The sequence below is a fragment of the Athalia rosae genome, chromosome 1 (assembly GCF_917208135.1).
Source record: "Athalia rosae chromosome 1, iyAthRosa1.1, whole genome shotgun sequence".
Lineage (NCBI taxonomy): Eukaryota > Metazoa > Arthropoda > Insecta > Hymenoptera > Athaliidae > Athalia > Athalia rosae.
Genome location: NC_064026.1, coordinates 32,334,390 through 32,349,826, shown reverse-complemented (window position 1 = coordinate 32,349,826; position 15,437 = coordinate 32,334,390). Strand labels below are relative to the sequence as shown.

At 46.2% G+C, this 15,437-nt stretch overlaps 2 protein-coding genes across 2 annotated transcripts in view; one reads left to right on the top strand and one right to left on the bottom strand.

Moving 5' to 3' along the window:
- LOC112694837 (adenylate cyclase type 5-like) overlaps positions 1 to 13,490 on the top strand; it is a 43,243-nt gene extending 29,753 nt beyond the window's left edge. Inside the window, exons 7-10 of the mRNA XM_048660199.1 lie at positions 9,895 to 10,044; positions 12,287 to 12,408; positions 13,102 to 13,194; positions 13,275 to 13,490. Of these exons, the coding sequence (XP_048516156.1) occupies positions 9,895 to 10,044; positions 12,287 to 12,408; positions 13,102 to 13,194; positions 13,275 to 13,323 (414 nt within the window). The 3' untranslated portion in view covers positions 13,324 to 13,490. The remainder of the gene's footprint in view (positions 1 to 9,894; positions 10,045 to 12,286; positions 12,409 to 13,101; positions 13,195 to 13,274) is intronic.
- LOC105691561 overlaps positions 1 to 15,437 on the bottom strand; it is a 78,044-nt gene that overhangs the window by 39,788 nt on the left and 22,819 nt on the right. The gene's annotated exons all lie outside the window — the stretch shown is intronic.

Below are 15,437 nucleotides of genomic sequence, written 5' to 3'. Positions count from 1 at the left end.
TTGAGAGTCTAACTCGGATTCGAGATTCCCGAACGACGACAACGATCGAGCTTGCGGACATGTTGACGTTGCGCGATGATGAATCGCGGCTATTATGTCACTTTTCTCGATGTAAATATTTTCATACTTCGCATGTCGTATCGTAATTGTTTGAATTGAGGGACGAGAAGTTTGGAGCAGCAGAGAAAACATTTCCTAGTCCAGCTGCGTAATGCGAAAAACGATATCGTGAAAAAAGTTAAGGAGAAGAGGAGAATAAATAAAGATTTCGAAGGAAGAAACTCCGAAGGTTTGTCGAGAGTTTGAACTCATTGATTCGTTGCGATTACCTGACCTCTATGATTCTCTGATTATAACTCCTCGGTTTTGGTCCCTTTTGATCTCATACCTTGGCTCTTGCAGCCGACCGCAAGAAATCTTGTGGGTTCAAGCGTTCGCTTTGAGGAAACGTTGAAAAACAAACATGGAAGATTGTAGAGAGGAAGAAAAAATGAAATGAAAAAATGAAAATGAGCAAAGAGAGCGTCGGAGTGAGAGCGAGAAAGAGAGCGACGGAAAAGCAGATTCATCAAGCTCCCCAAGAGCTACAGACATATTGCACAAAAAGCTCTACGCAACCTTTAAACAAGAATAACAACATCAGTTGTTAACGAAAGCAGAAAGCAAAAAACTAAAATTGAAACTAGAATTAAAACTAGCGATAAAGAAAGTGGGTATCGGTGACCAAAAATAAAAAAAAAAAGAACTCAAAAAATCAAGAAAGGGAGAGGGAAAGGAATACGTTGAACAGGATCATTCGTTATTCATGCATTCCCGGACAAAAGAAGACCTTCTTGAAGGAATGCACCTTTCAAAACCCTCGAAATAAAAGTTGAGAGTAGCGACTTGACGAGGAATACACGTATGCGATATTAAACTGGAAGTTATTTTCTTGAAAATTCCATACTTATCCAAGTTGGTTTAACCTTCTCAAAACATAAATATAGATTATACGTATAACTGTGCAAACTTTTTCCAGAATCATCGCCTCTCGCTTTGTTTACTCTATACCTTCCTATCATAACACATGCATCTCAAGGGCTCTTAGCTATGTCTACACCGTTCACGATGTGCCCGCGGTGTATCTTCGAAATCTTCGAATTCGATTCAAACTCCGCAGGACGAAGTTGAGATATTCGCACGCATGAGGTACAACGAATAATCGTTCGAATAAATAGCGGAAAAAAACAGGACAAAGCGGAAGTGAGAATAAAATTAGCCTCCTCACTTCATGCGCGGGTATATTAGAACTTTTGGTCAAGAATGAAGCAATGAGTAGTTAAAAAATGAATCAATGGCGGTTCTGTGGAACGTGAAGTCAGTGCTGCGGTATTCTCGTACCGCGAGCTTTTCCCTCGACACGCTGCAACGGGCATCGCTATAGAAAATAGGTAAATTTGCAAACGGTGGAATAACGGGGGTTGCAGACCGAAATTCCTTTCATTTCCATTGAAATTCTCTCTCCCACACGTCGCGAGAACGAGCTTTTCGGAGTGAAATTAAACACATCTTTGGTTTGTATCGTCGCGGTGAACACCGCAATGGCATATTCGAAAGTGGGTGAACTGCGATTTTCGAGGCAATTTCCAAGCTCTCTGAATATTCTTCAACATTATCCTATTACTATGGAATTCCGATACCCGTTCATTTCTGACGTTCTACGTCAACTGGCGAAACGTTCGAAAGATGAAGTTGAGGACGAAGAAGTTACGATCAAAATGTCAGAATGAAACCGATCGTTGAGGAGTAATTGGAATACGAGAGAGTCAACGAAAGCGTTGAATAAAGTGTCTACTTTTGTCGGACTAGCGAACGGCTCGGTAGCAATAGCAACAACGCCGCTGCACCATAAAGGAAGATCGAGTTTGTATAGAATGAGAAACCATGAAAATGCGCGTCGGCACTCTGTAATACGACAAGCCACGGACCCTCCAGCAAATTCTGCAGCCGGGTATAGAGCTATTTTCGTTTACAATGGAACGATTCGTGCGAGACAATGCCTTGGTAAAAACTTTATTACAAGATTTCTACGTATAACCGTACACACAGAGATACGGGCGCGCGTATGCGGACTCTCCCCTCGTACGAAAAGCGCAAAACCAACAGAAAAAGAAGTCGGGGAGAAACATTCGTCGGCCCTCGTTCCACTGAAAATATGGAAAAAAAAACAAAAAAACAAAAAAAAAACAAAAAACAATTTAATATCACAATATCGAGCATTCGATTGATATTGAAAAATGTTTTGAACGTCAAAGATCCGGGTCACAAGTTTCAATGCATGGATGTTGCGCGTGCATTTTCGGTAATTATATGGCGTGAATAGCGCGACGATTATTAGGGAGCGTGTATCCAGACCACGCGGATGAGGAATCATGAAAATATAATCACCCCAGAAATATTTGAACAGGCGGAGCACAGGGGGGTGTTATAATTCGCAAAGCGAGTTGGGTCGTGAATGAGCATTCGCAACGAACACGGTCTTAACTAATTTCGCTGCAAACGGTCTAAATTCCGAAAGCTCTCTGGCTATGAGTTGTGAATTTATCCAGGGGCGCGAGATACGTGTCAAGTCCGAAAGTAACCGGCGCTTCATTCCGATCCCTCGTCACACACGTCGGAGCAAAGAGATTGCTAATTTGACGTTACTTTTGGGAATTATATCGACGCTAGTTAGAAGACAGAGAAAAGAGTCTTTTCACTTTCGTAACTCGTAGAAGACAGTCGGTCGAGTCGCAGATGTAACGAGAAAATCGCGTTTATTGTTCATCAGCGATTCCTTGGTTGATTGTTGTTAGCTGGCCATCGCCAACTGCATATTTTTGGGAGTAAACGACGAAAGAAGCGAACGCTTGTTTGTCACGGTGACGTTCCGTATAATTTACGAGATCTAGCTCGTCCCTTTTTTAATAAAAGGTCAACCGCGAGCGATGTGCTCGGGCTTTTTTATTTCAAAGGTAACATTAGTCGCGTGACCTGCGGCTTGTGCTGCATTGTTCCAAATAATGAGCTTGCAATTCCGGGATCAATATCGCGTGATGAACGTTTTCACGTTCAACCTTTAACGGCACGCGATTAGTCGAGCTTTAACCGTTGCCCGACGCTATCGTACCTCCGACTACGTTATTAATTCACCTTTTGGTCCAGAAGTGTCGCGTGCAGATGCCTGACCAGCGGTCAATCTTTCCCCGTACGTAGACAGCACGGGAGCAAAAGCTTTTCAAAAGCTCTATGTAAATTCAAACGAACAATGCTCTTTTTTCTCCTCTCTCCTCATTCTGCGGGCATCGGAATAACGATGACCGATCGTGAAAGCTCTCGTATATTTTGCCCCCTCCTCCTTTTTTTCCTCGCGTACTATATTTCTCCCGGGGGAAGGATTTCGATATCAAAAAGCAGATGAAATCTGACGAGAAAGATTTCACCGCGAAACAGGATCCCCGCGAAGATTTCACGTGGATCGGGTGGGTCTTACGCGGCGTGAGCGAGTAACTCGTGATGTTTGCGGCAAAAACTATACGACGACTCATGGCGCGAAGGGGGCGGAATGTTACATTTGAATTCCGTGAAGGAACGGTTTTGGCTTCGGAAGTAAACTTTCGGCGGATCTAGTTCGCTCCGAGTATTCAATTTCGGCGTTGATCGAGTCCGGCGAGGCATTCGTCGGTCATTTTCCGCCGCGGTAGAATGAATAACCGCTTCGATAATTCAGGGTGGTACACCGCGTTAATTCCGTAAAGTGAACAAGTTTTGATTTCGGATTTGGAATGAGCGGGCGGTGGGTTGATAAAAACGAACAGAGTCTTTCATTTACTTTTATTGTCGGAGTATTCTTTTTCTTCTTCGTCATCGTCATTTTATAGCTCCGATTCTTGTTTTGCGTCGTCTCCTCGTTAGTTGGCTCTGTGAAAGTCGGGAGACGTTCCAACCAACGACAGAAACAATTCGAGACCACTCTCGTCGCCGGCCAATGTAATTACTCGTCCCGCAGACTCGTCACTCGCATATAAGCTGCGAAATCCTCCAGCCTCGAGGTGATTCTAGCTTTTTAAAGCCCGGGACAGTTGGCTGGTCGACGGTGTTCTTCCGTACGCCGGCCCCAAGCTCACATTTTCATTCCTGCAATTATTATCAAGAATTATCAACGAATTATTTTTCTTCCCTCTGATCCCCCGCAAATTGGAAATTATCACGCCCGCCGAATTCGACGCGGTGTTCGGTTTCATTCGTTTCCCCCCGTTTCTATTTGTCATTAACGGGATGACGATGCGCGGGCGCGGATACGTCGTATCATATTTTCCGAATACGCGGCAGATCGCCCGTTTATGGTGTTGTGTCTGGGCTTACGCCCATTTCCTCGGAAAGCTGGCATAAGCGTTTGAAACTCCGAAGGTAGCTTACCGCGTGGAATTGTTAGAGCGCGAGGGATGAAAAGATATAGGGACGGGGGCGGGGGCGGGGGCGGGGGCTGGTGGGATATACGCTGCGTGCGGAATAAATTTTGAAAAACTCTCAAAGATGCAAAAATATGGGCAGTGTGCGTATTTTGCGTGGCCCACAGATCGATTCGCCACTCGACGAAGTCCCAGGAGGCTACCGTCTTCTCGTAATATTTTCATTGCTCTTACGTTACGATCGCTGGAGAAAAATAAAAAGGAAAAAGGAAGGAGACTGTCCAAGCTCCCCGAAGTACAAAGGTATCGAGTACGATCGTTGTACGAATTCGATCGGCCGGGGTCTTGCCGTTTCACCGATCGAACGCAAAAGGCTATCATATTTCCGTGGTTAGATCGATTCGTCTTTTCCGCTACCGTCGTACGACCGATGTAATCAAGCGTTCGCTCTCGCGAATCAATTCGACAAACAATCGTCCCACGTGACGCAGACGGAAGATGTTTCTCTCCCCCCAATCGGGTCACTCGCGTAACCACTCTCCCTACTCCTATACTTCATTCGATTTCCATCCCTCCCCCCCCATTTTCTTCACCCGTTCAACGGCGAATCTCCGTAATTCTACACACGCGATGTTCGGTTCGCTGGATCCGACGAAAAACGAAACAGACTCAATTCCAATTAGGGCTATATTCTGACCTGCAGCTTGTCATTCGCAGAAGACTCTGACGCTTGGGGCGTATTGTTTCGTTGAGACAGAGGCCACCTCTTCCACCAATTACCTCGCTCTCCGTATTCAAGCTCGCACACAATTTCGTTCCCCTCACTTCATAGCAACAATAATGTATTAATAACCGAGTATGAAAAAAAATAATCGAGCTTTCGTTCCACGCGCGTGACTTTCAATCAAAGGAAAAGTGAGCGCTCCACCGAAATTTCATTTCGAAAGATAAACAATCGCGGAAATGCTGGAAAACTGGAAGTCCTCGTGCGTACCGCGCGGAGGGAAAAAAATGAAAAGGGAAAAATGGATTATCGGGGAGTCGGTGAAAATGGCGAATCCCAGTTTGTCGTTTAAGGGGTAAGGCGTATTAATGGAGACGAATCGCCTCGCTTAATCTTCACGATCGAGTTCCTAATTTTCCAACCACGAGATCATGCCGCGAAACTATCGAGCTCCGCGGAGTGTCGGATGGGTCTATCCATCTTTGAGAGTGCTCTCCATTATTGAACGATAACGGGTTGATACACGAAATTACCTATTTATACAGGTGCGGCGATATACGCGTGAAGATAATTGCGGGGAAGCTGGAAGCTGGAAGCTCTTGCGGAGCCGATGCGATCGATGACGAGTGAAAAATTGACGTGATCTCGACGTAACCGCGGGTGATCAAAATTTGCGAGAAATGAAAGCGAGCGTCAGGGGTGTGTCCCGGACGATGAAAAATTGAATTTATCACTCAGAGCTCCACGGGGGCTCTCCGGATGACTCTCTCAAAGCGTCGAACTCCTTCGAACGACGTTCGCCTGAGGTGAGGAACCAAAAAATAAAGTAAAAGAAAAAACGGCGCGGGAAAACCGGGGAGAGGAAGCGGTCGACTCTCCGTTGAGAGGCGAGACCGGAGGCCGAAAGATTCGAGGGCCCGTTGAGGACGGATAGAAAATTGACGTAGTATTTAATCAGCCGGCGATACGAGAATCGGACGGGGGCCTCCCGACGCTGCTGGGATATTAAACATCATGCCTCGGATAACAATTGTTCCCCAGTCCGGAAACACATCGTTCTGTTTTAGGCGAGTTTATATTTGTTTTGTGAGAAAGTCTCAAAGTCTGGTAGTAAAATCTGCAGTGGAAAATCAACGGCAGCTGCTGCGTACCCGTCGCTGTGAAACTTGAATCGCGCGATAACAATTTTGGGGAAACATTAGGGACGGCAGCGAGCAATTGAAATAGTAGCTACACAATACGAAAGCGGTCGTGTCTGGGCAAGAACAACAAAAGCTCGTATAATGAAGCTTGCTTAGGATTTACATCATTCGCAATGTGGAAACTTTCACATCGACGATAGCTACCCCCAAACACATTTCCTTCGATGCGGATGAGTTTGGTTAGTTTACTTTCTTGTCGATTTTGTTTCCTCTCCACTTCGGTCGGTTCGAGTTACTTACTACGTTGAATGCCGACGCGAGGCTTCACTTTTGACATGTATACCGACGCAGTAGATGTTAATGCCGCTTGTAACTGCACCTGAGAGATAAGCGGCACCGGAGTAAAGTATGGAGATAAAAATCGTTGATCCTTCTGGATCCGACTGACGTAATTATATTCCGCTTCTCGTTTCAAGCTCAACGGCTCTACTCGTTTCTGCAAAACAAACGAATCGACGATATTCCAGTGATTCTGTTATAATCCGACAACTCTTTATCGACATACCTAAACAGGTGGGAATTCTTCCGACTTCGCTACGCCATTTCCCCCCGTTTAACTTACAAATCAACCGCCGCGACTGCAGTATGCTCGTAACACGGCTAATCTCAAGCTGCGAGTCGACATTTTCAACCCTCTCGTTAAACGCGAGAGAATCCGAACTACTTCAATACCTGGAATGATTATTTCGCTGCTCCCAGCCGGAAAGATGTACCCCTGAAAAGGATCGTTTCACTTATTGCGAGTCAAACTGACGCGATTCCCTCGTCTTCATTTTTGGCAGCACGAAGTTTTTCGGTTTGGGAGCACCAAAATTGAAGATGAATCGGAGACGGAAAAATTCAACCAAACGGAGCGAAGCTGTAACGAAACGACGCGGGGTAGGTATAGCGCGCGAGAATGTTGCGAGTGCAGTGCTAATTATTTCCAATTAAAAAATAACCACAGGACTGACTCTCGAGTATCGAGTGGCGCGGTCGTTGTTTGCTAATGATAAAGGCGAAGGTCCGTTTGCGAAATCACGAGTAATAATGACGGGAGAGCTCCGGACGATGTCGCAGGTCCGATTGCTCGCTACATTCTCTGTAGAAGCATCGTCGTCGGTTTGCCGCTGTCTATACGGTGTACATTGCGCAGTGGTCCTGCAGGGTAGCAGGGTCGATCAAAGCTACGCGGAACTCGTGTCCTAATATTAACACACACGCGCGCGATGCAGTCGGTAGCCATCTATACCAACGGGAACACACATACCAGCCGGACTACGTATAGACGGGAGGCCACAAAGGAGGAGTTGGGTACCGATTTAGTTAGCGACCCCGTGGGAGAATCATTACTCTTCCTTCTTCGTCCCATCCTCCATCTCTAACAGGAGTGCCAAAGTGTCTCCGACCGGAGAATCGAACGACCCGAACGATGCGCCTCTTATCCTTTATCCCAACAGACTCGATCGATCCGCACCTCGAAAGTAATTCAAGAAGTGACGAATTATTTGAAAATCGCGAGACACGCGACCACGTGTCGAAATGTTTCACCGTCAACGCGAGAGATCGGCACGATCGCAAAATTAGCGCGCCACTGGAATCTCTCTCTTTTCCTTGATCTTGATATCTCATTTACCTCGGTAATTTGAAAAAACTAATCACCGAGTGAACGCATGGCTTGATGTTCTATGAAAATAGAACAATTGTATCTAAAGCTTTTTCAAGCTTTTAAATAAATTCGAGCATAATTATCACGAGTCATAATGTATGAGTTCCGTTTTTGTAGGTACATATTTCATACCTCGTCGGGATTATGTGGGAAGTCGTGGTCGGTTTATTGCATTTTTCAAATGAAATCGTGGGAAACTTTAAAATGCGAAACTTTTACCCCAAAGCCCCGACGTTGAGGCTCGGTTAACGAGCTGGAAATAATCTAAACTAATAATTTAACGAAGCTCTGTCTATACATGGATACGATAATGTAATAACGCGCGTATTTCAACCAGAAACTAAACGAAGAAACAAATAAGTGAATGTGAAAATAATTGTGCACCGCGAGACAGTGATTCCACCGCTCCGCCGCCGCGTAATTGGTTGCGGCTCTTTATTCTCGAAATCACAAAACAAATGCGGCAAACGTAGGGGTAGCTGTAGGAAAAAGTGAACGAAGATCTATCGCGTCTGGTATCCCACAGGAAACGTCTGGACCCAACTCCACGAAGCAATTAATTCGGCGATAGTTGAAGCTCTTTTCACAGGGCGGAGTCTACGAAAAACGGTTCTTTGCGTTGAAATTTGACGACGTGAGTCAATTGCGCTTACTTCGCACCCTCTCCTGTTACACACGATGAAGCGAACGGAGAAGTAGAAGGTTGACGCTTAGCTTCTCGCTTCGTTTGTTCTTTTCCTGTTTTCCTTTCTACCTTTTTTGTTTTTGATAAGAGTTGTGTTTCCTCGGCGCTCAGCCCTCAGCGTCGATTCGAACAAGGGCTGGAACTGGAGAGCCACCGGTCATGCGATGCAGCGGCAGCGTTGCGATCGAGTGCCCCGATTATTTTATCGAGGGCTGCTCAAAGTTCAGGGGCAACGAAACGATCTTATAATTTCATTAGGACATCGCGTGTTAAGAAGCTTATGATTTTCCAAGCGTTATCGATCGTTCTCATAAACCGTGCCCACGGGAAAATAGCCCGTCATTGATATTAAGTACGACGTGTAGCCTCAATAATTTCAGAGTCGAAATTTCAGCTTCACCTTATTTCGATCGATATCGAGTAAATGGTGATTAATTTCGAAATCATTTTCAATCTGGAAATCAAGTTTCACGGAGCATAACACGGTCGAAATAATCGCACGCGTCTCACGTTGCAGCCGTCGAGCCCGCAGCTCGATAGTTAATTTCTGGACTAATGTTAAAAGATTAGATCTATGGGATAGTGGGGCTGACGAAAGAGGGAAACGGGAAAAGGGAAGGCTTTGTCGAGGTAACGAGGCGGTAAGAGTTAATCAACGATCCTCGTTACAATTCCGTAAACCGATGTCGGGTACAAAATTGCGATTTCGTAGAATTTGTCTTTATCGCCGGTGGCGCGAAGTTACCAGGTACACCGCTGAATTATAGCCGAAATTAAAACAGGAGCTTTGATGTTGAAACGATTGTGGAAATTTTCGACCAAAATTCCACGATGGTATAGTTCGCGCCTTCGACCCAGCAGCCGATAAACCCCGTCGTAAAATTGATCCGAGTTACAAGCAGCCGAAAGCTTTACGCGACGAACAACTTCTTCCGAGCGAAACTTCGCCGGGGATACTTTCATCGGATTTTTCTGATTCGAGATTTTTCCGCGATATATTTTTTCCTCCGATGTCGACGAACGGAAATAAAGGGAGGCGAAACGTCCGAGTAGACCGGGGATTTCGTCAGATATTCGTGTGGGCATTCAAAGCTCAAACGCGATGATACCGTGTACGCAATTTCCGGAAGAGAAAGAAGTCGATCGATGAACGAATGCATTTCTCTGTCTAACGGAACCAAAATGTTTGTTCATTTTTGTTGCAGCTTTTCAGCTCTCTGGTCGTCGTCGGTGGCACCAATGTCGCCGGCGCGCTGACTCATCATCCTCGCGAACTGGCTCAGAGACAAGCTTTCCTCGAGACGAGGCAATGCGTCGAGGCTCGCCTAACTACACAGAGGGAGAACCAACAGCAGGTATCCGTCTATATGTGGAACAAACAACTTTAACAAATATTAATTACGTCGTATAGCGCGGTAACAAAACGAGTCGTAACGCGGATCGACGCGACGGAAAGTCCGTCGGACGGTACAGGTGCACAATCAGAGTCGGGGTACGTTGTCGGGGTGACCGGAATCACGTCCCCGTTGAAATTGATCAATAGTTCGATTAATTATTCATAATATAATTAATCTCGGAAGCGGATGACTGGATATTTACGCGCGGTTCCCGGAGCCCGCGACGAGAGGTGCTTAAAATTTCAGGCGCACCAGTTCCATAACATACGTGATGATACGTGAAAGGAAATGGATTCTACCCGCGGTACCGATTGCACCGTATTCTACCCATATTCCATTTTCTACCCAGGGAATTCGACGCGGCGGCATCGCGAAATTTTGCCAAGAAAGTGGGCGTGAATTCCGTATTGTTCCGTGATGTTTTCACGCGTGATCTCGCGAACCATGATTTCGAACCCAGGCAGGTTATCCTACACGTCGGGTTCGCGGTGTTGTAATTAAGTTAAGGGGTCGAACGGTACGATCGATGTCTCGCCATCGGATCAAAGCCGGAGAGGCAGCCCGAACGCGAGAGACGTTTGTCCGTCGAGGAACGTGACCGCGCGGAATTCCGTCCAGAGATACGAACGTATGAATCGTTGATCGATCGCTCGGCGAACTATTTTTCCCATAAACGATCATCGAATCTGGTTTACTTATTCCCCACGGTTTGGATTCGGAGGATAGCGGATTACAACGAAGGCCAAGGTCGTTTCGAGGATCGTTTGGATCGAGAGATCTCCCTTTACAGCAATTACTCGAGGCCCGCAAAACTTGCGGGCCGAAGACGCTCGGAATGATGTAATATCAAGTCCTGCTATAATAGCCACGTCAGCGAATAGATATTTTACCGTTCCGCGCGTTGCCTTCCCTATTTAGACCTCCTCGGTAGTTCGCTCCTGGTGATTAACTCCTCTGATCTCGGCGTCGTATAATTTTGGTAATAAAGCCTCTTTGATCCCAGCTACACACTCGTATATAGGTATAACGTCGGACGTCGCGAAGGGAAACCTCCTCATTAAGTAGTAATTGGTAGTAGCTCCGTGCGACGAGGCTTATATTTATTCATCGTACGACAGGCGTAACTTTTTACTCGTTCGATGTTAATACAAAAATCGGGTGTAACGTCGTCCGAAAATGCCGACCGCGCGTAGACGTCATTTGTCGGATATCGATGGGCGCATCGATCGAATCGCATAGCGTATGCGGGTGGCCGCCGCGGTTTATTAGCGCAATTCAGAAACTCGCGCCCCCAGGACCGAACTCCGTGGTTCCCGTAACATAATCCCTGGAACAGCCGTGAGCTGCAACTGAAATTCGATTGAATAGGTATCCAACTATAATTTACATAATACACCGCGTGTTTTACTACCTCCGAGGCAATTGTGCCCGGGATTCGCGAGCGACTGTTTGTAATTACGGGTGGAAAATTAATTGGCGAATCCACGTTGGAGCGGTCGTTGAGCTGCTTTTTCGTCGCTCCGCTAAAACCCACCGACGAGACAAGCCGCGGTCGTCCGTCAAGCCGCGAGTGGTGTTGCCACCTTTTACAACCGCGAGGCCTTCGCTTTTCTATCGGCGAGCGGTCGGGCAGAGCTTGAAGAACTCCCTCAGCGAGCCACGTAACTAACGATAAGTCGAGCATTTTCTACTCACCTCGACCAGTCCCAACGGTGAGGATAGACCACGTACGTACCTTCGATATAATACGAGCTTCTTCTTCGAGGGCATTTTCCCTTTTTTTTCTTTTTCTTCTTCTCTTTTTCTCTTTTTCTCTTTTTAAACCAAGGAACAGCGAAATTGTTGAAATAGTTATCGAGTTTGAGACAGTTATTGATGAGTTTCCGTACCGCAGCGACGCTTAGAGTTTGGTTGTTCGACGTCGCGTTTCAATGTCACGTCAAACTACGACGGAGCATACATGTAGGGGGGATTTGAATCTCGAGACAATACCAAAACCGCGTTTCTTGACTTCGCCGAGCAACGCCACGTCTCGATTTTGTGTCACGTTTTGACTCCTATACGTGCCTAATAGGAAATAGCGAACAAGAGGCGTCGTAATGCGAACGTTAACGTGCTCGAAGAACAAAGAAGGTGGTCGGACCATTTTCGGATTCATCTTTCGTTCCGTTATTATTGGGAATCTTTCTTCTGTTTGCAGGAAAGACTCCTCCTCAGCGTTCTACCGAGACACGTAGCCATGGAGATGAAGGCCGACATAGCCGGCAAACCGAAAGATACGATGTTTCACAAAATCTACATTCAGAGACACGAAAACGTCAGGTGAGACAGGAATATCTGGATACGTACCCGCGTAGCTTCGCGAGGGGGAAAAATTCAAGCGATATAACGGAGGCGGGGTAAAAAATCCGAAAACAATTTCGGGACGATTATTTTGGTGAAAATTCGGGTGCCCGGGGGGCTACCCTTCGAACGTACGTCAATTATTTTGCTACCCAAATAAATGGTGGAAGCTCCGGGTATATAAATACATACATACATGGTATACCCAACTAGATATACGATACCCGAATGGTCGTTCAAGTGAGTTATAAGGTATATTTGGGGAACGTGTGCCGGGTGCAAGGTAATTTTCAAGGGGAAAACGGAAGAACTCGAACGAGAATTGTCGCTCGCTGAGAACGCCACGCATGGTGCGAAATTCGTTGATTTCCCTCAGCGCTCGGTCCCCTCTACCGGTACACCCCGAGCGTTCTTCATTTTCTAAACTAAATAAAATTCCAGTTACGAAACTGAAGAATGCGCCCGGGGTTATAGCCTATCGATCGTGTTTGTTAACCGATCGCAAATAGAGATGCCCTACGAATATGTACGATTGTTCGGAGGGTCTCCATTAATTGGATTTCGATTTCTGTTCACCGTCGATATTCAGTTTTGAATTCAGAACTCGAATTTCACTTTGGCTGCATTCGAATTTTGTTCTCATTTGTTTTTTTTCTCTCTTGCCTTTTTCAGCATTTTGTTCGCGGACATCTGCGGATTCACCTCATTGTCCGACCAGTGCACCGCCGAGGAATTGGTCAGGCTTTTGAACGAGCTTTTTGCCAGGTGAGAAAAGAGAAGATAACTTGAATTTGATCCGTGATATTTGCTAATTGACACAGAGTTCTACCGTCGTCTATTTCCAGCTGGTGTAACCTTTTACACTATCGATATAACAACCCCGATCCCTCGTAATAAGAGCGATTCAACGAAGGGGTGGCTGTCGGAAAATCAGACGTCTAAGTGCATCGAATAAGTCTACGGTTTTTTTCTGCCCTCGAGTAAAGACATAGAATGGGATCTCGTTTCAAGTTAATTTTCATCGCTTTCCTGTCATTTGGAATAAAGTTCCTTTTCGTTTATTTATACACTACCAGTATTATTCATCCTAGAGCTTCTTGGTTTTTTGCCCTTCGATTCAGGGTACCGAGCGTAGATCCCAATAACATTACCTGTTTGTAAAAAAACTCACCTGTACCTCGAAGAAAAGAAGGGAATTGAGATGGCGAAAGCTAAAGAATACAGTTGGATAATGTACCAGGCCTGTTCGCTGAGGAGATACTTGGAATGAAAATTAACGGGACATCTCGGGACGTGTCCCCTGGGCAGCGAGTCGAGTGAAAAAGATGGCAGAATTGGCCTCCTCTGAAATTTGACACGACGCTCCTAATGATAATTTTCCAACATTCGCTCTACTCGAGTGTCTCGACCCATTAGATGACAAATTTATCGGTTTAATATGTAGCGAGGCCTTGAATTCTTCGGGGTGTGGAGTAAAGATAGTAGAGGGATGGGGCGAATAAAGGCAACGTAATTCAGCGTGACGCCTAATTCAATCTGCGAAGTTACAGTCAAAGCTTTAGTGTGTCGCGAGCGGCAAGCCAGAAAGGTAGGTGGGATAGCGGCGAGGTATATAGGGGGCTCGGGAATCGGTTGTCAAACTTTGTTTACTGCGAAACTACACCCCGACAAAGAGGGACGTGTGGTCCTCCCTAAATGACCCGGGCTCGTACATTTCCCTTGAGGGAACACCCGCACCAAAGACGTGGAAGATTCGAGCTCTGATACGTACTACACGCCTGCACACGAGATGGTCAAAGTACGTGGAAGCACGGACGTCGGCGAGAAACTGATTGCAGACGGCGGAAAATGGCCGTCCCCTTTTCACCGTTTCAACACGGAGCGGAGGGACTACGAATCGGTGGTACGCGTAAAGGGCACTCGGACATCCGGAAATACGAGGGTCCTCAAGCGTTGTCGTACGGGAGGTTTGATAAACACCGGTGTAGATATGAGTTGAACTTGAGAGATCGGAGGCTTTTTTTGAATGTCGAGTGGGAAAAGTTTTCGAAGCTCGAAGCCACGGTCGACCTGCGGAATTTGGAAGGCGCCGACAAGACGAGGGGATAAAATAAATAAAGGTCAAACAACGGTAAATCACCGGGCCATTCCGTATAGCTGAACAAATAAAAGCCGCCTTTCACTTAAGACAGAAAGATGAAGAAACGAAAGAAAAAGAAGTAAGAGAATAAATTGTAAGATAAAAGAATAAGAAAGTTGGCGGGGGTCCCATCAGCCCTATATTATAAAGCGTACGTAATATTTCCACCGAGCAACGAATATCTGGAAGCTTAAGGGATGGGAGGGGGGCGGGGGGGGGGGGGGGTGGAAGAACTTTTCACAAGATTAAATTAAAATCAAACCAGCCAGCCCACACTCGCCGGTGAGTTTAATCGATTGAAAAGTATTGCAAGTATAGCACGTTGGAGACTGTCCGTTTCCACAGAATTTCCTAACGAATGATTCCGCGTAGCGGGGATGGTAGGTATAGTTTTTTCTACCGTTCTAGTTCCAATGAGATATACGCAGGCAGCGAGTCGATCAAAGTTGAAATCGCTGCATCCGAACGTCCCTCGAAGATCCACCAAAGGTGATTTGCACAATGACGTCAATCGCCATTCGACCCGCCATGGATTGCCAAACTGAAAAACGGCGACATTTTTCGAGGTGCAAATTTGTCTTAACGCGCGTTATTTTCACAACTATGGAAATATTTTTTCATTCGAAACGGCCGTTTGAACACGTCTGTAAAGATCACGGCCGCGTCGTAAAAATTCTACTCCCAGAGCGAGCGAGACGTGGAGAGGTCGACGATGCCGAAGAGGAGAGCATACCTCCGAAGAAAGTAGACATGCACGAGCGAAGGGGAGGTCGAATGAGGTGGCGAAGGGAAAAAGGGTGAGGGTTTCCTTCGTCTGGGTCAAGCTGCGCGTAGCTGAACTTATATCGATGCCGGCAGCTGCACCTTC